The sequence below is a fragment of the Martes martes genome, assembly GCF_963455335.1.
Source record: "Martes martes genome assembly, chromosome: 11".
Lineage (NCBI taxonomy): Eukaryota > Metazoa > Chordata > Mammalia > Carnivora > Mustelidae > Martes > Martes martes.
The window spans coordinates 96,419,350-96,443,212 of record NC_137899.1 but is presented as its reverse complement, the minus strand read 5'-3'; the positions used below and the strand labels follow the sequence as shown (position 1 = coordinate 96,443,212).

Sequence of the window (23,863 nt, the reverse complement as noted above, 5' to 3'; positions counted from 1 at the left end):
ATGAGACCTCCCTGGAGCCAGGAGGTAAGTGCCCTCCTTGACCCTCACGGGGCAGATGAATGACATCCCTTCCAGCTCTGACATCCCACAAACTCTAACCCTTCACAGCCAACTTGGTTCTTACCCAGAACAGGTGGCATTTCTCGTTTGTGCCTCTCCCAGGGGTCCAAATAGGGCTGGGTTTAGGGAGAGTGAGGAGAATTATCTCTCTACAAAGGGGCCTGGCGCTAACTTTTCCTTTCTCTTTCCTCTCCCCTTTCTCTTCCTAACCCCTCTCTCCCAATGCCCTCCATCTTGTGGTTTTCACTTCCTGGTTGCCTGTACAGAGATCTCCAGAAGAAAGGCTGCCCACTGCCCCCGAACCCAGTGGACCATGGTCCGTGGTCAAGCGGGTGCTAGTGGCTGGCCTGCTTTTCAGTGTGCTCCTTGGTTTCTCTGTGCTTTTGGTGTACATCTTCCGGAGCTGTGGCCCTCGTAAGCATGATCCTGGAATCCCTCAACCTCGTCAGCCCTTCCTCATCAGGGGGCAGCCTCTGCCTGCCCGGCATCCCCGAGGCTTTGTGCCCATGGACTTACTCACCACTTATCCTGCCTGACCCACTCCTCTCTCCCTGCTTCCAGACTTCTTCCTTCCCATCTGCTCCTGGTCTTGGCTTTCTCACAGGGTCCCTCTCCCCTTTCTTCACCAGGCATTCCTTTACCTAGCCCCTTGGGGGAGCCCTGTCCCTTTCTCTCTCCCTCTCTCCCTCTCCCAGTTCTGAGCGTTTCCCCGCAGGCCCCTGTACGACTCCTGTGTGTTGGGATCTCCTGGCTCGTTACCTGGCCTCTGGAAACACCAGTGTGGCCCCCTGCACCGATTTCTTCAGCTTTGCCTGTGGACAGGCCAAAGGGACGGATTATTCTTTCCAGGCTCTTGCAGAGGAGAATAAGAGCCGACTTCGGAGAATACTGGGTGAGGCCCTTTGGGCAAGTGGGTGGCTCTGAGCCTATTACTATCTTGTTGTCCCAAACCTGTGTGCTTGTGGGACAGCTGGTGGCTTCTCTGTCACTGCAGCTTGCTCCTCAGTACCTCCCCCCTTCTCTCCCATCCCTCTCGTCGTCATCTTCCCTTTCCTGCTTGCCCACGACTACTGCATTCTCTTCAAGCTCTCCCCTTGTTACTGCCCCTAAATGTTCGATTTCTCTCCTATACCTGGGACCTTCCCCACCTGCGTCCCCTCACCACCTGCTGCACCTAAGCTCGTGTGTCCATCACTCTCAGTCGCCAGCACCCCCACCCTGTCTTCTAGAGCCCCATCAGTGGTCAGTATCTTCCTCTCCTTCCCTGCACCTCCTGGCCCCCTCTCACCATTATCTCCTGTTCTCCTTGGGAACCTTGGACCTTGATGTGAAAGCCTGACTGGAAAAAAGGGGATCCTGGGGCTGGCCGGTTGGGATGATGTGGCCAGCGGGGTGAGAAGTGTGTGTGTGGGGGGGGTGGGGGTAGTATCTGTCTGTGTGTCAGGGAATGGATCCAGACTGGTAAAAAGGATGTGCTGGAAGAGGAGAGGACCCACCTAAAGCCCTGGGGGTAAAGAAGAGGCTATGTGTGGAGAAGACAGACTGACAGGAAAAGTCTGGGAAAGGAGCTGTGGCCATCTGGGAGGTTGAAAGTTGGAGGATGGTGGTGAGGATGGGGAATAAGATGGGGTGCAAAAGGCAGGCATTTCCAGTGTAAGCTGGCCAAGGGAGCGTGGGCTGTATCTGCTGGAATTTGGGACACGTGAATGTATCCCTCTGCCCTCCTGTTGATGGAGAATGGATGGAGGCTGGCTTTCCCTTGGTAGAGGGGCCATGCTTCCAGTTAAGGCCCAGAGATGAAAAGAAAATGTACGCTCAGGATGAAGGCTATTGCCCACAAGAGAGTGAAGGGTGTCAGGGGCTGAGGGACAGGCAGCAGGTATTACAGAGTGGCTGATTCCAAAACATATGTCTTTGGGTTATTACCACATGTTTGCTTGTTTCCTGGGGTCCCAAGCGAGGGCCTGGACCCTGTTTCGTCTCCTTGTTAAACCTTTCCAGATGATTTCCCTCCCTCCAGTCCCTCAATGTTCTTTGGTTTCCCAAATTTTTCTAATCTCTTCACTCACCTGCTTCCTGCTTTCCCTTTGCATCCTTTCTCCTGTACCCATAGGTGCTCCTAGGTGTTCTTGTCTCTTCCTTCTTTCCCGTGTCTTTTCCTCCCTGATTCTCTTTAGTGTCTCCTTTATTTTTCTCAGTCTTCCCCCCACTCCCTCTCCCTGCACTTGCTCTCCCATCGAGGCAATCCAGCCCTCCCATCGTCCCACCTGTCTACATCCCCATGTTCCTCCCCTTCCTTCCATTTCCCTGGGAGTCCCCTTTCTTGACCCCCTTCTCAGCTCTCTACTCCTCTAATTTTCTCATGCTTCCTTTCTAGAAGCCCCAGGTTCCTGGCACCTGGGCTCTGGAGAGGAGAAAGCCTTCCAGTTCTACAGGTCCTGCATGGACACAGATGCCATCGAAGCTGTTGGGGCTGCCCCCCTCAGACAAGTCATTGAGGAGGTGAGACCCAGGGCATTAATATTTCTAGATACAAAACACATAGGACCAATGTATGCTCAGGGCTGACCCCCGCTTTTTTTTTTCCTAGAAAGGGAGGGGGGTTCTCTTTCGTAGGGATCTCCAAGTTTCAGGAGGGAGATGGAAATAGCAATACCCTTTGGAAGCATGAGGACCCTGGGTGTGGTAGAGAAAGAAGGATAGAGGTGGAGCCTCAAGGGCTCCAAGCACTCAGAGTAGTGATGAGAACTAGCAGGTGTCTGAGGAAGGGGGTGGCAGGTCTCCCAGGCCATCACCCTATACTGAGTCCTGTCTCTCTGCTTCCCAGCTTGGAGGCTGGCGAATCTCCGGTAATTGGACTTCCTTAGACTTTAACCGAACTCTGAGACTTCTGATGAGTCAGTATGGTTATTTTCCATTCTTCAGAGCCTATCTACAACCTCATCCCACCCCTCCATACTCGCCAGTCATCCAGGTGAGGGATGCATTGGCAAAAATTTAGTAAGACCTGGGCCCGCTTGGTATTCTAGCCTAGCATCTCCTAGTGGAAGTTTGTGGGCTGAAGAGAGAGGACAAATGTGCAATGTAGGAAAAATCCCTATCTTGAGGGAAAATTATTGATGGGATGCCAGGGACACTAGGTGAAATTAGGGAAAGGAGTAGTAGGGCCAGTTGGGAGAAGACAGACATAGTTCCTATCTTCTTACTGCTTATCTGGATTGCCCCTACAGCCTCTTAGTTAACCACATTATCTTTAGCATCACTCTCCTTGTATCTGCTCTTCATTCTTGCTAGAGGGACCTTTCTAAACCAAGAGCTAATTATGCTATTGTCTCTGTGTACATGCCTCCAATGCCTCAACAGGTCATCACAATCTAGTTCTTAATCCTTAACAAAGCCTTGCAAGTCCTTTTATGATCTGACCCTTATACACTCCTCCAGCCTTATCTCCTGCCCCATCCCTTGTCCCCCTTAAACCTCAAGCCATGCTAACTTACAGCTTCAGGACTATTCCTCAATTCTTTGAATAGATGACTCCTTTGCTTGCAACACTACTCCCCAACCCCTCAAGCTCAGCCTACAAAACTCACGTATTTTTAAAACACGGGGTTTGATCTTTATTTCTTCCAGGCAGACTTCACTGACACCCTAGTTATGAGTTAGGTAGACCCCTTTGTCCTTCCACTTCCCAAACTCTCATCATTGAACACCATGTTAAAGACCATGAGCCCCTGAAAACAGGACCACAACTTGTTCATTTCTGTTCCCCAGAATCTAGTAGAAGCCCTGGCAGCCAGAGGCCCACAGCAGGTGTTTGCTAAACAAGTAAATAAATAAAAATGTTGAAGGTATCAGTATTGTGGTGGGCAATGCAATCTATTTGACTCCTGCTCTCACAAATTCCACAGAATTATATGGGGATGAATATATAAGAAAAGCTGTTGTTAACCAGAATGAGGCATTTTAAATTTCTGTTCTAAACGGTATGCTCAGGAGTTTAACCTGTGTGGCCTTTAAGGAGCAGTTAAAATCTGCAGTGGTTAAGGAATGGCTCAAAAAAGGGGGGAATGTGAGCTGAGACTTGAAGCATGGTTCAATCACATAGGTGAAGGTGAAGCTAAGGGCATCAGGAGGGCTTTGGGAAAGTCCTGAGCTAAGGGAAGAGGCTGAATGGTGTGACTCCTCTGTGGGGTCAGTGAGAGGCTGATGTGTGGAACAGAGGGTTTGGGGGAGGGGTGAGGTGTGGTGGGAGATAGATAAGAGCAAGACTGAAGACTTGAGTTTGGGCCTGATGATTCCTGGCCTCAGAAGTCAGATGGAGGCGATCACTTTGACTTAATAGAAAAAACAAAACAAAACAAAAATGCTGCTGGGTCCTTCCAAATATCAGGGCTATGCATTGCACTTAAGCAGAGGCAGTGATTTCGGAGGTCAGCCTAGAGATTTTGAGGAGTCTAGAGGAGCAATTTGTAGGTTCTGAACTAAGATGATTGTGAGGAATTGAAATGGAAAGGAAAGGCCAGGCATGAAGATTTAGGCAACTTCATCCCAGTGGTGATGGTCCCTGGTGCTTCTAGAGGACTTGGTGACTGACTGAATGTAAATGCAGAAAATGGAGAAACTGGAAAATGACCCCACAGTTTTGATGTGCTGTGAGTGGGAGGAGAATGGTTACCGTCAACTGGAGACTAGATGGACTCTGAGGGGAAAAATAGGTAGAATTGACTTCAGAGGGATCACCCCCATGGGGGCCTGGGGGCAGGGAGGAGGAGTCAGACCAGCATGGCTGAGCTACAGAGGACAGAGGAGGAGCATCTCAGGAGGGATGGATCATCATGGATTCCAGAGATTTCTCAGCTCAGAGAATGAGGAATGAGAAGACACCATTGGGAAGCTTCTAGAAGAGAATATCAAAACAGTTTTGGAAATGGACAGATTGTACAGAGTTTAAGAGAAAGGTAAGGGAGTTGAAGCAGGGACAGAGATGACTTTTAGTTCTTCAAAATGTGGACATAAAATGTGACAAAGGAGCCATGTGAAAGATTTTTCAAGATGGGGGAAACTCGAGGTGGGAGCGGGATATTGAAGTTGGAGCAAAAAAAGGCAAAGTGTGGGAGCAAAGGTCTTCAGAACAGAATCAAGGACATGCCAGGACTAAGGTGAGGACAGATGAGGTAAGTGAGGTACTTACCTGTGCACAAAATCAAAGAGGTTAGCCAAAACAGCAATCGAAGTAAATATTTGAATAATTAAAAAAAATCAAAAGCAATGCAAAAATCCATGATAAACAAAATATCAAATTTTTATTCATTGTGGATTTTTTTGAAGAGATTATTTCTTCACGAAATGGACCAAAAATCTTATTGCAGACTTAAAAAAAAATCTTTAATTTTTCTTCAAAATGGATAAAAAACACACTTTAGATTTTCAGGAAAAGGGACCCTGGGTGGCTCACTTGTTAAGTGTCTGCTTTTGGCTCAGGTCAAGATCCCAGGGTTCTGGGATCGAGCCCCGCATCAGGCTCCCTGCTCAGTGGGAAACCTGCTTCTCCCTCTCCCACTCCCCCTGCTTGTGCTCCCTTTCTCTCTATCAAATTAATAAATTAGATTTTCAGGAAAAAATCTGTGATGAACAAAGTTTTGATCTCTTAGCATAGATTTTAGCATTGATTTTTATTTAAAAAACACCAGTTCGGATATTTATCTTGATTCCATTTTCAGTACCTCTTAAATCTTGTGCCTGAGACACTCCCTTAACTCTAGACCTGGCCCTAGTACAGGGGATGGCTTCCTTCAGGACATAGATTAGTATGCTTCTCTCTTGCTGAACACCCCTAAACTGGTTGAAATACCCACCCTGTCTTGACATTTCCATGTCTAGACTCTTTCCCCCCATGCTTCCTAGCCCAAACCCCTCCCTTTCTTTGTCCTCTCTGCTCCTTCTCTGTGTCCTGAGGCCATCTTCTGTGGTATATTCCCCTTCTCCCCACACCTGTCCTCTCCTTCCTCCATGCTCCCTACTTCTCTCCAGTATCTCTTCTGTCCAGATAGACCAGCCAGAGTTTGATGTTCCCCTCAAGCAAGAGCAGGAACAGAAGATCTATGCTCAGGTAAGATGGCTCCATGGACAAAGCTCAGGTCCTGACCTCTGATGCTCAGAGAAAGGCAGGGGCCTCTGATGGCTGGGACTGAGGTTGCCCCTTCCCCAGATTGTGCGGGAATACGTGACTTACCTGAACCAGCTGGGAACCTTGCTGGGAGGAGAACCAAACAAAGTGCAAGAACATGCCTACCTGTCCATCTCCATTACCTCGCAGCTGTTTCAGTTTCTGAGGCCACTGGAGCAGCGGCGGGCACAGGGAAAGCTCTTCCACATGGTCACTATTGACCAACTGCAGGTGCCTTGAACCAGGGACTGGTGGGGGGTGGGCATGAAGGCTTCTCTCCCAAACTTTCTTGTTCTCCCGATCTCTTTTCTCCTCATTCCTTAATTCCTTCTCATCCCTAACTTTCCTGGTTCCATCCCTTCCCCCAACAATCCCCCTCCCCACTCCCTGTCAAACCCTGAGGGAGGGGAACCATCCCCCTCAATCCCATCCCCCTCAGCCTTTGTGTCCCTCCTCTAAGGAAATGGCTCCTGCCATCGACTGGTTGTCCTGCTTGCAAGCAACATTCACGCCAATGCCGTTGAGCCCCTCCCAGCTTCTCTTGGTCCATGACCTGGACTATTTGAAAAACATGTCTCAACTGGTAGAAGAGCAGCTGTCGAAACACAGGTTTGCCTCAGGTGGGATTGGGGAAGTATAAGGGAAATGAAAAATGTCTGAGGGCCAGGAGGCCTCAGGGACGAAGAAGATTATGGAAAATGCATGCTGGTAAGGTCCTCCCAGGAAGTTGGAAGGGACCCTTGGACACAAAAGGGCAGAGAATAATTGGGGTGGATGGCCCAAGAGGGAATGGAGGGAACAGGAGATATGAGAAGCTTGGGGTCACAGGTAAGCAAAAACATGAAATGAGGTGTACAGGTGCCCAGCAAGATATAGGGTTTACTGGGAGTAGAACCCACCCTGTGAAGAGCCTCTAAGCTATAGGAGATGCTAGATGACCAGTCACTAGGGACAGGGAAGGCATGTGTGTCTTTGCAGCTGAGAGGTGTGGGCAGGAGGTAGAGGCACATGAGGCCAGTGGATGGATGAGGTGAAGACTGGGGGTTCTTTGGGGGGAAAAGCTAGAGGAGAGGCCATTTCTCAGCTGTGAAGGATTATGAGGCCTTTATGGGTAAGGCTCTGTGTTGCGCTGCCATCCCCAGTGCCTGGGTGGCCACTACCTGAAGACAGCAGCTTCCTTCTGGGGGCTTGGGCTCAAGGGCCTTCTTCATAGTAACTCAGTGGCAGCAAATTCTAGAAATTCTTTGTGAAGGAAGCCAAGGGCCATTCTTGTGGGTGTGAGCAAGTTTATATATGGTTACAAATCAGATGTAAAGTGAACTGAGATTTCTTGGTTGTGGAAGTAGACGAATCTGTTGGTTAGATTCTTTAAGTCCAGTCTTCCTCTGACTCAGACTCTTCCCTCCCTGCAACTTGAGAAGTCACCTCTGCATCTAGTTCCTTCTACTACCATTCTCCAACTCACACCAAGAAAGCTTTTCTTGACTTATTCCAAGGTCAAGCCTTTATTTTCTATAGCTACAGAAGAGAAGGGCCTTCTCCCAGGAGTATCAAGGTGACTACACAAGGGAGGCTGTTCTCAAGGTACCCCCAGAGCCATGGGTGTATATGTCCATCTCTTTTCCTTCCTCAGAGACTTTCTGCAGAGCCACATGATCTTGGGGCTGGTGAGGACCCTTTCTCCAGCCCTGGACAGTAAATTTCAAGAGGCACGCAGATCATTGATCCAGAAACTGGGGGAGCTGACCGAAAGACCACCTATGGTGAGGAGATAAAGGAATGAATTTTCCCATAATGGGGGCTAAAGGAACATTTGCCATTTTAAGGGATAAATGTTGGCATATCTCTCCCAGGGAGAGGGCATGAGGGCAGTGCCCTTCAATGTCTAGTGTTTCCATAGAAGCAGACAGGTTGGGCATATGGTACTTATATTGAGGACTGAGATGCTGGGTACCAGACATTTACACACATCTGGCTATTTTCATGGCCTTTGGCAGAGTACTCAGGTGCAAACACAAGACTCTAAAATGATCAACAATTGCTTTTCCTTTATCATGACCTTTAAACTATTTTTCTAGTTATCCAAAGCTCTGTGATTTGAGGACATGGACCTAAAGCTTAGGATTCACTGGGATGCAAAACATGAGTAGCAAACAGTGGTCTTTCCTCTATCTAGGTGATTACAGTGTTTGATGTTCAAATGTGCTTCGCAAAGATTTCATCTCTGACGTCTAGTAGGATCTGCTGGGCCACAGCATGGGCTTTGTGGTCCAGATCCTGATATATGTGAGGTGGTGGCTGTGTCGTAAACACAAACCCAGGTCTCCTATGTCACATAAGATGTGGAGACACTCTTTTACCAAGAACTTTGGAACCCTAGGTCAGACACATCCAAATGCAAGCAAAGGTGTCTAGAACATTAGATATGCTCCAACCTCAATCAAGGCCTCAGTGTAGTCTTGAAAATCACTGGGGTTTCTTTTTCTTAGTAATTTGTGGACCATTTCTGTGGCTTGGAGAAATTCACTGCTTTGGTGACCTGAAGCATCTGTGGAATTCAGAGAGGGGAAATGTATGAAATGCATAGGGACTGTGATGTCATTATCGAGTATTGGGAATAAGATATTTTTCTAAGCCCTCTAGATATGTATAAGCTGATTTAATTCTCTGAAGAATTTCCTGAGGTAGGCATATCATTTATGCCTATTTTATGATGGGGAAATTGAGGCACAAAATCTAAGTAACTTGCTCAAGATATTACAGCTAGTAAGTTGGTCCTGCTAGGATTTGAACTCTGGTAGTCTAGCTTGAGGGTCTGTGCTTGATCACTGTGGTAAGAATAAAACAAAACAAAGCAACAAAAACAACAATGACAAAACACTCCTTTTTAGGACTTTCACTCAGAGGGGCGAGTCCCCAAGAAGCTTCTGCCCAGCCTTTCTCTTGACACAGATGAAGCAGACAGAACTCCAACTCCTCTTAGTTGACATTGCTACAAAGTCCCTGGCAACAAACAGCTTTCTGTCAATCCCAGAACCGTGGTCTGATGGTACTTGAAGGGTGTAGGTGTGCCAATACTGAAATCACACTTGAAGAACTTAGAAGGATTACAGATTGCTAAAGTTGCCATCCTTTATATACTTACATACATCCTTTATATCCATCATGTCCATCCTCATATACCATTAGGATTATAGCTGTTCTTGGGCTTGAAAGCTGAGTCAAGTTCTACCAACAAGTAGAATAAGAATAATAGCTAATGAACAGTGAGTGTTACTGTATGTCAGGCACTGCTTGGAACACTTAGCGTGGGTGATTTTATTTAACCCTCACAAACGCTCTGAGGTCCTTAGAAAGGGCAAGTAGATTTCCCCAGACCACACAGCCCGTCAGATGAAGAAACGGACCCCAAAACAGACCTGTCCATATCATGAGGCCATGTTTTTAATTACATACTATGTAGGATTGAGAAATCAGTGGGTAGGAAAACATAAAATGGGTTGGAAATTTTTTTCTACAAAGGTCAAGATAGTAAATACTTTTGGTTTTGTGGCCCATACGGTCTGTGTTGCAACCATCCAGCTCTGCCCTTGTAGCACAAAAGCAGCTGCACGCAGAGTAAATGAATGGGTGTAGCTGCATTCCAGAAAGACCCTGGCTCATGTGACAAACCCTCAGATTTCCCAAGGGAGACCTGAGGGAAGGTTGGATTGGCAGTGGGATCTCCCTGCTAGACGTAGGACAGAGGCAGTTGTCTAGAGAATTGAAAGGGTTTTCTGGCAAAGAAATGGACATTACTTCATTGGACAAGGTATGGAGCAGGCTGGCTAAGCTTTGGGGCCACATAATGGAGCCCCCTGTGGTTCTGGCTGAGAAGAGATGGTGAGGCATGCATGGAAGGTTCTGCCTGCTGCTGCTGGCACAAAAAGCCAAAGGGAGGAAATCAGAGAGGGATGGAGGGGGCCCAGTAGGCCACTGGAAAGATTTGGCTTTTCTCGGCATGAAATGGAGGCCTACAGAAAGATTGATCTGTTTTATGTTTCAAAAGAATGTATTTAGAAGGTAAGCAACAGGTGCTGTGATGGATGTGAGCTGTGAGAAGGAGAAGGGAGTCAGACATCACCAACCCATTGGTCTTGATATGACCAAAATTCATGATTTTACCCAATGGTCATTAATTGCAGATTTCTAACCATATTCTTTGGAGTGAATTCTAATTTATAGAATCCCAATTCAGTAATATGAGGTCTTACTAACTGGCCATATTTTGTTGAGTGATTTTGAATATACGGTCAATGAAATGGCCATTAAACCAGGTCCTCCTCTTATTAAACTTGAGAAGCTGAATTTGGGGAAGTAAAAGCAGAACGTCACATTTATACCTGTGGAGTAAACTTTTTATATTCAGCCCAACATCCTGATTTGTTCAGGTGATTTTAGCCTTTGTTCCAGTCTTCTGTTGTATTACCTTTCCCTTCCCATTGTTGGTCATTTGCAGCTTTATTTAGTGTATCTTCATCTAGACTATGATTAAAATACCGAAGGAGGAAGAGCAGCAGGTCAGGTCATTGAAGACCTAGCCATAAATTCATCCATTCATTTATACAACAAAAATATTTACTGAGCACGTACTATGTGCCAGACACTTCTCTCCACCCTTGGGATACCACACAGGCAAAAGACAAAAGCCCCTGCCCTCAGACACTGATATTCTGATGAAGGAAGAAAGACAATAAACTAAGGAAATAAAATATGTTTGGTGGCAATTAGTATTACAGAAAAAGAAATCAGGAAAGGGCAAAATGGCATGCTAGGTGGGGAGCATGTTGCGGTTTTTGGTAGGATGTCAGGGAAGCTCATGTGGACTTGGAGTCATTGGTTACCGAGGTTTCATTATGGTTCAGCCCACTAAGAAGCCACGCAATTATATTATCTTCCAACACAGATTTCTGCATCTCATTCACAAGGTCTTAGTTTATGGTTTACCCAAAGGCCTCCATGAAACCAATGGCAACACAGTGAAGGGGTACATTAAGGTTTACAACGTGCTTTTGATGTGGTGCTTCATTTGATCTCCCAAGCAATGCAGGCAGAGCGGGGCAGGCAGGTATTACTCTCCCATGGATGGTCTGTGTAACCAAAGTGCAGGGGTTAATAATCCACATTTAGTAAATGCTGAATTCTCTGTTCAGAGATAGTATTGTGGTGGTTCCTTGAAGATGAATCTGGACAATCATTGTGTTTTCTTGGCCTTAAAGCTTTTGACAATCTTTTAGCTAATCACCAGCAGTCAAAAATTAGGAGATGGCACGATAGTAGTCACATCTCCAGCATTTTTGAGTGCTCGTGTGGTAAGCGTGAAGCTAAAGTAGCCCTGAGCTAACATTCCTCAGGGGTCACAAGTGGCAGGGGCTGAGTAAGGCAGCTCTATTCAGCCTGGGTATGCTCTGCCCATTGACCCTAGTCCCTCTATGCCCCGTGGGTCTGATGCCGGCTGCATCTCAGTTACCCCACCACTGGCCCTTATCGAGTCTGTGACTCCTGGTCTCTGGGTTATCCTAGTTTGGTGAAGTTTTAACCAGAAAAATTGTTATTATTGTGGCATTATTTGTCTTTAGTGATCCCTTAGTAGTTATATGCTGTTTCTCAAGTGTTCAGAAATGATTGGCTGAATGACTTATTCTAGAATTTGGTGTTGAAATTAACATTAAGGATTCCTGGCTGGTGTATAATTTCTAAAATTTACTTTCCCTCTATGACAAATTAAGAAAATTTATGCTTCCCTTCAGATTCCTAGAATTTTCTTTTGATTTCTATTATTTCTTAAATATTATTATTTGTAGTTCTAAGGTTATATCTGCAGCTTATCTTCTGTTCCCTAAAATTAATGTACTGGGCTTCATTATCTTGAGCTTGAAGTATTTCTTCCATCCTTTTTATTTTGGCAATGATTATTCCCACTATATTTCTCTCTCTTTTTCTCTCTCTCTTTTAGAGAGAGGGAGCGCACATGAGAGAGAGTCAGGGGGAGGGGAAGAGGGATAGGAACCGAGAGAGAGAGAGAGAGAGAGAGAGAGAGTTGTTTTCTTTTTTTTTCAGCATAACAATATTCATTGTTTTTGCACCACACCCAGTGCTCCATGCAATCCGTGCCCTCCCTAATACCCACCACCTGGTTCCCCTAACCTCCCACCCCCCCCCCGCCCCTTCAAAACCCTCAGGTTGTTTTTCAGAGTCCATAGTCTCTCATGGTTCACCTCCCCTTCCAATTTCCCTCAACTCCCTTCTCCTCTCCATCTCCCCATGTCCTCCATGTTATTTGTTATGCTCCACAAATAAGTGAAACCATATGATAATTGACTCTCTCTGCTTGACTTATTTCACTCAGCATAATCTCTTCCACTCCAGTCCATGTTGCTACAAAAGCTGGGTATTCATCCTTTCTGATGGGGGCATAATACTCCATAGTGTAAATGGACCACATCTTCCTTATCCATTCGTCCGTTGAAGGGCATCTTGGTTCTTTCCACAGTTTGGCGACCGTGGCCATTGCTGCTATAAACATTGGGGTACAGATGGCCCTTCTTTTCACTCCATCTGTATCTTTGGGGTAAATACCCAGTAGTGCAATTGCAGGGTCATAGGGAAGCTCTATTTTTAATTTCTTGAGGAATCTCCACACTGTTCTCCAAAGTGGCTGCACCAACTTGCATTCCCACCAACAGTGTAAGAGGGTTCCCCTTTCTCCACATCCTCTCCAACACACGTTGTTTCCTGTCTTGCTAATGTTGACCATTCTAACTGGTGTAAGATGGTATCTCAATGTGGTTTTAATTTGAATCTCCCTGATGGCTAGTGATGATGAACATTTTTTCATGTGTCTGGTAGCCATTTGTATGTCTTCATTGGAGAAGTGTCTGTTCATATCTTCTGCCCGTTTTTTGATATGATTATCTGTTTTGTGTGTGTTGAGTTTGAGGAGTTCTTTATAGATCTTGGATATCAACCTTTTGTCTGTACTGCCATTTGCAAATATCTTCTCCCATTCCGTGGGTTGCCTCTTTGTTTTGTTGACTGTTTCCTTTGCTGTGCAGAAGCTTTTGATCTTGATGAAGTCCCAAAAGTTCATTTTCGCTTTTGTTTCCTTTGCCTGTGGAGACATATCTTGAAAGAAGTTGCTGTGGGTGATATCAAAGAGGTTACTGCCTGTGTTCTCCTCTAGGATTCTGATGGATTCCTGTCTCACGTTGAGGTCTTTTATCCATTTTGAGTTTATCTGTGTGTGCGGTGTAAGAATGGTTGAGTTTCATTCTTCTACATATAGCTGTCCAGTTTTCCCAGCACCATTTATTGAAGAGACTGTCTTTTTTCCACTGGATATTTTTTCCTGTTTTGTCGAAGATTATTTGACCGTAGAGTTGAGGGTCCATATCTGGGTTCTCTACTCTGTTCCACTGGTCTATGTGGAGAGAGAGAGTTTTAAGTAGGCTCCATACCCAGGGTGGAGTCTGATCTCATGAACCTGAGCTGAAATCAAGAATCAGACACCACTGAATGAGCCACCCAGGTGCCCCTCTTTTTCTCTATTTTTAATATATATAGTATGCTCTATCCTTCCATGTCTTGAGAGACAGCTCAGATACTCTGAACCCCCAGTAGATGAATATATAACCTGTCAACTTCCACCCCAAGACCTGCATTTATTTATAGATTCTGGAAGTTATTTTCCTGCTCATGGGAGATGTGACCCAGCACAACTGTGACCAAAGGAATCCCAGAGTTTTTCAGGGGTTAGTGATGGGTAGTCTTAGGTGGCATCTATGCCCTCCAAGAACCAGGTCAGACCCTGCTGGGCCTAGGTTATGGGGACAGGCATGGAGGAGGCAAAAGCTGTCGGAAAAATGGGCAGGCATTAGCAAAAGGGATCAGGAAACAACTCAAGAATGAAGAGGTTTGGAAAGGGCAGGCAGATCAACCAAGCTCAAGGCTGATGTGCTTGCTGCCGCCCTGGGGGTGGCCACTACCTCCCCCATGCTCCCCAACAGCCTGATGAAAGTCAGTGTCAGATCCAGGCCTGTCATCAGGAGGCCAGTGGGGGATAGACAGTCACTGAAGGCAGCCAGCCGAGCCTGCCCTTGACCCAGTCATGGCTGTCAGATACAGGTTCTCTTTCAGTTCATCTTCACTGGGCATGTTTGTGTTTTAGAGCTGCAGCCAATATGCTGTAGAGAGTGGCTGAGTCCTTATCCTCACAAGAGGGGACAAGAACACACAAATGTGGGTAACTGGGTCTGGAGCAACCTTCAAAATGGTGAAGGTCAAAATAGGCAGACCCTAAAGTGTCTTCTTCAGTGACAACAATACTGGCCTTCCCTTTTTGTTTCCTCTCTTGTGGGAAGTCCCTTAAACTCTCTCTCCAATCTTGGTACCAGAAAGCATAGTGGCAACCTAACTACCTTCCCTGCAAGGAGATCTGAGAGGAGTAAATAAGTTACAGGAATGAAGTCTTGTGACTTCATCCCTACTTACCCCAAATTTGCACATTAGCTGTTTTTAGAGTCCCAGCTCAGCCTTCCCCTAGGCCAGCTCTCTCACCCTTGACCTCTTGAGTTTGTTTCTCAGTTGGTCTCATGTCATCTCTAGGCCGAATTCGTGGTCGGCTCCTCAAAGCCATCCCCACCCCCACAAATACCTTTCCGGCATCTCTTTCTTATGTTGGTCAATTTTTCTGTCCCCATGCTAAGAACACCCCAGTTGCCAAGCCCCTACTGAGTTTTTGTACAACCACCTGTCTGCCTTTGAAGTTGACGATGTCTTTCATCTCATCCTCTTCTCCCTGATTTGACCAAAATTTCTTAGTTTTCTGAATTCAGTTTAGTCTTTTCTTTTGTCTCCTTCTCCTACCAAACAATATGGTGTCTAAAACCCATTTTCACTCTGATCATTTTCTTCTTTTTAAGAGAAAGTTCTTATAGTTCACAATAACCATTTGGAGAGTTGGGGAAGGTGGCAGAAAGGAAAGAGGGATTATCTTCCCCAATTTCCATTTTAAGCAAAGAAACATGGGAGGGAGGCAGCCTTTACTGGGCTACCAGCATGGTGCATGTGGAAGGCAGGGACTGGGTGGCCAACAGAACTGCTGAGGTGAGAGGTTTGGTGTATAGTCCTCTCCTACCCAGGAGCCTTTCTGTTCTCCATAAGGGTGCCTCTGAGAAAACTTGTTTTCAAATTCGTTAGTCAATAAATAAGGATGTTTCACCCAATCCAGGCTCATGAGACTAATCCTGGAGGACATAGCCTTTTTTATTACCAAGTGGCAATAGCCCCATGTGTATCACCAAAAAGGATGATAGAGCAAAGTGAGACAAACCCAGAAAGACAGAGAAAGAGAGCTTCCCCTGTGGATAAAGGTCTAGACGAGATAGGCCCGGGGAGATGGATGAGGAAGAATGCTTGATGGGAGTCATTCATTCCAGATTTGTCTCCACAGCCTTCCCGCCCTCGATGGATGAAGTGTGTGGAGGATACAGGAACCTTCTTCATGCCTACTCTGGCAGCCTTGTTTGTCCGTGAGGCCTTCAGCCCAAGCACCCAAAGTGCTGTATGTGAGAGCTCTACCCCAGCCCATGTCTCCCCACCCCTTTCTACCCAATCATTCTCTCCTAATTCTATTGACTGTGCCCTACTCTGTGGTTGGGGGATGGTCAGGGAGTCAGGCAGTCACAGAGAGAGAGAGACCGCACTATGAGAGAGAAGTCAAAGGAGGCCAGGCTGCATCCCTAGGGTTTGCATAGTTTTACTACAGGATACAAGTGCACACAACATGCACGGAATTTGGACAAGTTACCTAACTTTGCTGCACTTGTGTTTCTTCAACCATAAAATGAGAAAATTGAACTCCATGGCCTCTAAATGAATCCCTGTTTCTCTATGATTTCTTAACAACACAGGAAACGACAGGAAAATGGAATGATATAATCTTAAAAAGTTCAAGTGAATGAGTACTGAATAGTCTTTGAGTGCTTACCACGTGGCTGATACTCTTGTAAGCACTTTGCATGAACTACTTTAATGCCTAATATCATCCTGATTTTAGAGAGGAGAGAACTGAAGCACAGAGAGGTTAAGTAACTTGCTCAAGATCAGCTACCATTTAGTAGAGTCAGGATTTGAGCTCAGGCTTCTAATATCATCATCCATTTACCTCTATCAAGAAAGGATACAAACAAGAAGGTAGATGGATGGGAAAGCAGTAATCACACAGTCAGTTGTGAAGCTGAGAAGGCTTCAGCTTGTTGGAAAGCTGAGATGCCCAGAAAGATGGAGAAAGGAAATGCCGGCCATAATTAAGAGAGTGTGAGGACAAGGGACCTGAAGAGCAGGGAAGGGAATGATGGTCCTCTTCCTCCCTCTGCTTTGTGAGTGGATCGCCTGGCCAAGGGTAAGGATGGTATCTCCCTCCCCTGGAAGGCTGAGATCTCCCATGGAAAGGAACTTTCTCCCCTATTGACCTCAGGAGTGACCAGCTCTCAGATTTCCTTTCTGTGTGTGGCACCTCCTTTCTGTCCCCCCAGATCTCTGTGCTCTGGGTTTCTAGTCACCTAGTTAATATTACTTCCTGCTTTCTCTTTCAGAGATCTTCCCCCTTCTCTGGTAACTCCTTGGAGCCAAGGCCCTTCTTAGAGGCCAGAGGGCAGAACCCCAGACTAAATCTGACCCTGATTCTGTTTCTCTATCCTGGCCCCTTCACAGGCTATGGAATTATTCACTGCGATCAAGAATGCCCTCATCAGCCGCCTCAGAAGGATTCCCTGGATGGATGAGAAGACCCGGAAAGAGGCCCAGAACAGGGTGAGCTCAGAGTGAAATACAGGAGTCAGAAGGGGTGGAATTGAGTATTGGACCCAGAGATCACACTGGTGGGAGGAGAGTGCAAAGGCACAAGGACACATGACAAGTGTAAACCCCAATATGCTGCACACATACCCTGGTGACAGCACAAAAGGTGGGACCAGGGCAGTGAGCACAAGATATTCTCTCTAATCGACTTGGGTTAGCTAGGTTTCTTCTATCTTTTGTGTCTCTCCCCAGGTCACCCAACTGCAGGTGAAGATGGGGGCCCCAGAATGGGCCCTGGAGCCATCACTGGCCAGACAGGAATACAACGATGTGGGTCCCTGCCCTTGCCAGCTCCTCATTAGTCCTCAGCCCCCGACCCACCTGAGTGGCAGACAATCTGTTTATCCTGGGCAATCCTAACTGACCCCTTCCTTGCCCTGGTGATGGCTGGGTTTTATGGGTGAATATCCACACTGTGGGTCTTGCCAGCAGAACAACAGAACCTTTTCAAGTCACACTGAGTGTGTGTGGATGCATATACACATGCATTCTTGTGACTTGCCTGAGCGTGTTTATCTCTGCTCTGATTTGTGTGAAGCCTGTCTGCACTGACATGTGGCAGTGTCATTGTGCCGCCTCCCACTGTTTTATGGATGTCTATATGCTGGGGCTTATCCGTCTGTGTTCAGATGTACCCATCAGGGTACGTCAGTGTGCATCTGTATTTGTCTCTGTGTATCCGAGTCACTTCCTGCCTCCTCCCAGATACAGCTTGGACCCAACTACCTGCAGTCCTTCCTGAGCTGTGTCCGATCCCTCCAAGCTAGAATTGTCCAGAGCTTCTTGCAGTCTTTCCCCTACCACAGGTATAAGAGCAAGGGAGACATAGACCCTGCATCTCAGAGATACCAATTCAAGATTAGCAGGAAAGATGGGGGCTTGGGGAAGCAGGAACAGTGTGACAGTAGTTGAGAGGGACTTCATGTCTGGTGGGAGGGACCATAAATGATGGAGATGGTGTTCATATGTGCTCTTCCCATAGGTGGCAGGTATCCCCCTGGGGGGTCAATGCTTATTATTCAATACCTGACCATGTGGTGGTCTTCCCAGCTGGACTCCTCCAACCTCCATTCTTCCACCCTGGCTACCCCAGGTAGGGGCTATTCCCTGAGGGTGGGCAGGGGATTTCCCAAGCGTGATGGACAGATGTTATGATGGATGGGACTTGTGGTCAGAGAATTGGGGTCAAAAACTTGGAAGGACTCTGGGAGTAAGACAAACCTCTGTCTCCCCAGAGCCGTGAACTTTGGCGCTGCTGGCAGCATTATGGCCCATGAGCTGTTGCACATCTTCTACCAGCTCTGTGGGTAACAGTGGGCCATTGGGAGGTGGGGCCATTGGGAACCCAGGTGAAGGCCCCAAAAGAGGCCGCGGGGAGGAGAAAGGGTGGGCTCCTGGTGGGACAGTTCTGAATCCTTTGCAATGCTTCTGGGGGCCAGCCCAGGCTGTGGTAGCCACCTTGTACTCATCCTTACATGGTGCCTCACTATTTCTTTGCCTGGCCGCATTTTCAACAGTACTCCCTGGGGGCTGCCCAGCCTGTGACACCCGTGCCCTACAGGGGGCGCTGCTTTGCATGAAACACCACTATGAGACCATTCCCTTACCCAATGGAACCTCCTTCAATGGATCTCGGACATTCCTGGAGAATGCTGCAGACATTGGGGGGTTGGCCATTGCACTGCAGGTAACTCCCATCCCAGGAGCCAGGATCTGTTAATAGCCATTCCTTCTACCATCCCTCATGCAAACATAGCTGTAAAGCCTTTTACTCTTCATATCCCCATTGAAGAGATGGTGATCCCTTTCCTACCTCACAAATTCCTCTTTTCTAGGATATCCATATTTTTTTTTCCCTTGCTTAGACCAGTGTGTCTGTGAAGAACTTGGGCAAAAACCACAAACTGGTTTTAGGTTTTGTATGTAGGGCATCAGACTTCCAAATGGCCATGGTTCTGGAGTCTAAGGGCTACTCCCCATCCCACCCCTATGTGCAGGCATACAGCAAGAGGCTGTTATGGCACCATGGGGAGACCACCCTGCCAAACCTGGACCTCAGTCCTCAGCAACTCTTCTTCCGAAGCTATGCCCAGGTAGACAGCTGCCATCTCCCCCCACGGCTCGCTCCATGTCAGAGAAGTATCTTACTGCTAATGCTTAAAGAACAGCTCCTCCCTGAAACGCCTTCTCCCAAACAGCCCCAACCCTCTGCCATAGAAGTCCCCACTATCATCTTTTATACATACCACTTGGGGCCATCTTTTCATTTTACTATAAATTCTTCTACCAAAGTCGGCACCCCCTTCAATGAAGAAAAAACTCTACTGCCAAATCCCTCTGAGATGAGCCCAACTTTTTCTTCTCTCATTTCTCCTCAAAAATGAGCCTCCAACAGACTGTCTACAGACCCCAGTCCTTCTTGGAGACCTCACCCCAGGTGTGCTCCACACCTGACAGCACCCTCTGAGTACCATGTGCTCTCTCAACAAGACACTACACTCAATTCCTCAGTATACTGAAAGACCCTCTCACAGAGGTTTTCCAATAAACCCTACCTCTCAGTCATTGACAGATGGTCTGACTGCACAGCCCAGGCCCCCCCTCACATGCCTCCTACCAGATCAAGAGACCAACAAATGTGTGGCTTGATCCCTGCTCTCATCTCTGCCATCCCTAGTCACCACCTTGGCACTGGTCTGCCTCATCCTACTGACCCTGATCCACCCTATGATTCTGCCATTTTCCTTACCCCCCACACACCTCTCTTTCTCCACAGGTGATGTGTAGGGAGCCTGGCACCCAGCAGCCCCAGGATCCTCACAGCCCACCCACCCTTCGAGTCCACGGGCCACTCAGCAACACCCCAGCTTTTGGCAAAAATTTCTACTGTCCACACGGTACCCTCTTGAACCCCTCTAGCCACTGCCAACTCTGGTAGCCTGGCTACCACAGAGACTTCAATCAGGTGTCATAACGTCTCCCTGCTCCGTCCATAGAATCAGGCGACAATCGCCTTTCTCCTTCCATTCCAAAAATAAAAGCTGGCACTTGGCATCTGCCTGTCTCTTAATGACTCTTTCTTGATACCTTCTATGCCTGGAAGTCAGAAAAAATAAGAGAAGAGGCCAAGAGAGTTCCACAGACACAAGGAAAGGAGAGAACCAATGATTGCTGAACTAGTGGGTCTGAAGGTCAGTGGGCCACAGGTCCAGCAATCAAACGGACCAGTAAGACACAAAAGGGCTTCAACTAAGTCTCAGAAAGCTGTCCCCCAGTGTTTTCAGGATTTTATTGTTATTACTTTTATTGCTGCTACCCCCTTCCCCTAATGTGCTGCCCCAAGCAGAGTCAGGAGAGGTGTGGGAGAGAGAAGGGCATGGGTCTGGTGTCTCAGGCTCTGGGAGATGGAGCTCAGAGAGTGGGGAGGCAGTCAGGCTGTGGCGATGGGTAGTTGGAAGGCCAGTGCCAGGCTCTCTCAGGTGCTGCATCCTTTAGTGAAGAGCCACGGGCCAGAGGCAGAAAGTCATGCATATGCCTCCCTTGGGAGCAGTGACCTGGAGCCCAGTGGAGAGAGAGGGTCAGTAAGCTATCATGAAGCGGAGGTAGATATCCAGGTCCTCATCCAGGAACCAGGCCACCACCTCAGCCTCAACGTCCCTCATAAAAAAACCATGATGCTGGCCAGATTGAAGCAGAAGGCTAGGTCCAATAGGTGGTCACGAAGAGCTGCCGTGTCTGATGTCTTGTCATCTTCTTGCTGGGTCATATCCACAGTCTGCCACATCTCACCCACTGAGGAGGCCACAAAGTGCTCTTCAAAGTACTCTTGATCCTGATCTGGAACAGCAGAGAGGGGAAAGCAATGAAGGAGCTAATCCTAACCTGCCCCACCCTGACCCCAACCTGTGCCAGAAATGGGACAAAGTTAAGAGAATCTGGGAAGAAGTTAGCGCCTGGGGCTTTAGCCCAGTTGTGCAGACCCTGTCCTTGACCAAAGAGGTGATGCTCCATCTAGAGGTCTCTTCCCATCTATGTTCAACCACACTCAATTTCCACCTCAAACTGTCTCCTCCAAATTGCATTACACCATTCAGAGATGGAGGGACCGCCTTAGAGAAGGACAGAGACCAGAGACTCTTCCCAGACAAATGCGTCTGTGCCCCCCCCCCCAACACGAGACATATGCACTTTTGGCTAGCCTGTGGTGTGCCCCTGTATATGGCCCTGGTCAAGAACGCTGCTCTAAACCTTTTACCCAACCCTTCCACACTACAGTAATAGGGGACTGGAGTCCACTCTCGCACAACCCGAACCTATCTCAGGTTTCATTCCAGCCTGATAAGTAGTGGGGGACTGACTCCAAAGAGATCTGATCCTTAGCTCCAGATGCCATCCTCTCTCCTCTACCTACCTGTAGAGGGTATCTCCTCATTCTGACTCTTCTCGTTGGGGTCCAAGTTGCCTTTCTGAGGCTTCACCCCCTTGACCCGCAGCAGCAGCAGGATGGTGGCCAGGAATGCTGCCCTGCAGAGCTGGAAGCCCAGGGAATTCATGGGCCTGCCCATCAGCTGCTTTTGGCCTTCCCTACTCCCCAGTTCCCAGCCAGCTCCCCCACCTCCCTCCCCTGTCCCTGTCCCAGCCCTTACCACTTCCCAGCACCGTTTTCTTCCCTTCCCTTCCATAGGACCTCTGACTTCATGAGCTTTGTGACATCACAGCCATGGGCCTGCCCCTCATTCAGGTCATTAGAGAGTTCCATTGCCAAGCAAGAGAGTAGTGAGTAGCCAGCAGCAGATAGCACAGGCTTCTGGGATGATCATAGTGGGTCATCCTGTGGAGAGCAACCAAATGACTGAAGAGTTTGCAAAGTATTTTCACATCCATTCTGTCATGAGGTCCTCATAACAAGTGGGACTCAAAGTCATAGGATCATCATACCCATTATACAGATGAGGAAACTGAGGTTCACAAAAGACATGACTCTTGCCCTTCGCATCACCCAGACAATAGGGGCAGAGCAAGACCCTTGACCACCTCTTTTCATTCTAGACATCACCTCTTCCTCTCTTCCATGTGGCCTTTCTCCAAGGAAAGTGGCTTATAGAGGCTGAGGCCCAGAGAGGATGTGATAATATTGAATCCTGAAGTCCTGGGCCATACATGAAGCTCAAGCCCATCAAACATGAGGGAGGTGGAGAGGCACAGATGGAGGGGGAGGAAAGTGTACATGAGGGGTGTGTGTGTATATGAGACACAGAACAGGGTGTCCTGTACCCAAGCAGAAACCATTCCTTCACTCCTAACCTTCCCCTAGACTTTCTTCTCCTTGAGTCTTTGCCCTCTTGTACTGGTAGACTTAAACCCCCCTTCTCTAGTTTTATAGCCTCTTATATAATTCTCAGACACAAAGAAAAAGTTGTTAGAGGCTCATTCTCTAAACTCCTTGCTCGATGGAAGTAGAGTCTTTAGAGAAGAACCAGTGTGGCAGAGAGGTGAGGATCCCAAATAACAGATCTCAAGGAACCTGCCTCAGTGCCCTAGGCCCACCATGCCCGTGAACCTGGTGAGCACAGACTTGTTGGCAGTAATGGGCTGTGGCTAAACACTTCCTGGAGCAGAGATGGGGTGGGGTGAGGTGGGGTGAGCTTGTGAGTTCAGATGAAGACCTGCTTGGACAACCAGAAATCAGGGAAGGCCATGAGCTACATGAGAGGTCCTGGGGCAGGTGGGAGGAGATTGTGGGCACACCTGAGCTATCACAACCAGCTCATGCCACTCCTGAGGCCCATGCATCCCATATCTGAACCACCAAAGGCATGGGCTGGGCCATGCGCAGAAACGTGTGCCCTTTCTGGAAAAGAGAATTTACAGACATGGGAGTGTGAGGGGAGACTCCTTCCCACAGATGGACCCCACCTTCCTGCTGATCCAGGCCAGGCGACATGGTGACTGGGGAGTGGTACAGGAGGTCACTTGATGGTGGGGAAGAAAGATCCAAGGAAGCAAGTGACCCTGCTCAACCCTACCTTGCACTCATTGACCTTCAAGTCCAGGAAACAATGCTTGGGTGGAAAAAAAAAATCACTAATCTGGTTACTTTGCCGGGAGGAGCCTCTTGGTTCCCAGCAAAAAGAGAAGCCAATTCAGGCTCTGTGCGTTTTGATGGGGAGAGCAGCTGGGGGTGGGGCAGGCTGGTGTGGAAAGAACTGGGTTGTACTGACCACCACTCCTCGAATTTCCTCACCACCCACCAGCCCCATTCCCTGACTGAAAGAGATAAATCCTGCAGGAACTTAATTCTTTTTATTACAGAAGTATTTAAAAAGTAGGAAAAGCAAAAAGGGCTAATAATTTCACCATTCAGTGAAAATCACTATTAATGTTTTAAAGTATAGTATTTAAATCCTTTCCCTACATGGCTGTACGGATGTGGAGTGGAAGAGTATTTCCTAGAAAAAAGAATCCAGGTATGATTCCTTTTCCTCCTCCTCATCGCATCAGAACATGAGGTCTGACTGCTTTGGGGACAAGGGGCTCTGGGACCTCACAGTGTAATGAGGGGCTCTGGGTCATCATGGAGTCTCCCGAGACTGCAGGGAAGCTGTGACCTGACGGAGAGGGGCCCTAGGTGTTTGTGTCCACAGACGGGTGAGGGAGCATGAGGAAAAAGGAGGGAGAAGTAGGGCTGTGGTAGGGGATATGAGAAGGGCAGAGGAATGAAGGGAGGAAGCCAGAGAC

At 47.7% G+C, this 23,863-nt stretch overlaps 2 protein-coding genes across 2 annotated transcripts; one reads left to right on the top strand and one right to left on the bottom strand.

Moving 5' to 3' along the window:
* On the top strand, positions 1-20,182 carry KEL (Kell metallo-endopeptidase (Kell blood group); the record flags this gene model as incomplete). Its single annotated transcript, XM_080818292.1, has 18 exons — positions 1-24; positions 327-474; positions 776-952; positions 2,438-2,562; positions 2,888-3,034; positions 6,107-6,169; positions 6,269-6,457; positions 6,687-6,835; positions 7,860-7,989; positions 15,717-15,827; positions 16,979-17,077; positions 17,318-17,395; positions 17,831-17,931; positions 18,108-18,218; positions 18,361-18,428; positions 18,643-18,812; positions 19,123-19,218; positions 19,902-20,182. 18 exons carry the CDS (start codon positions 1-3, stop codon positions 20,061-20,063), a joined length of 2,148 nt encoding a protein of 715 aa, XP_080674418.1. The 3' UTR covers positions 20,064-20,182.
* Positions 20,183-20,783: 601 nt separating this feature from the next.
* On the bottom strand, positions 20,784-21,678 carry LLCFC1 (LLLL and CFNLAS motif containing 1; the record flags this gene model as incomplete). The annotated part of the gene is made up of 2 exons (XM_080818754.1): positions 20,784-20,962; positions 21,537-21,678. 2 exons carry the CDS (start codon positions 21,676-21,678, stop codon positions 20,784-20,786), a joined length of 321 nt encoding a protein of 106 aa, XP_080674880.1.
* Positions 21,679-23,863: the final 2,185 nt, after the last annotated feature.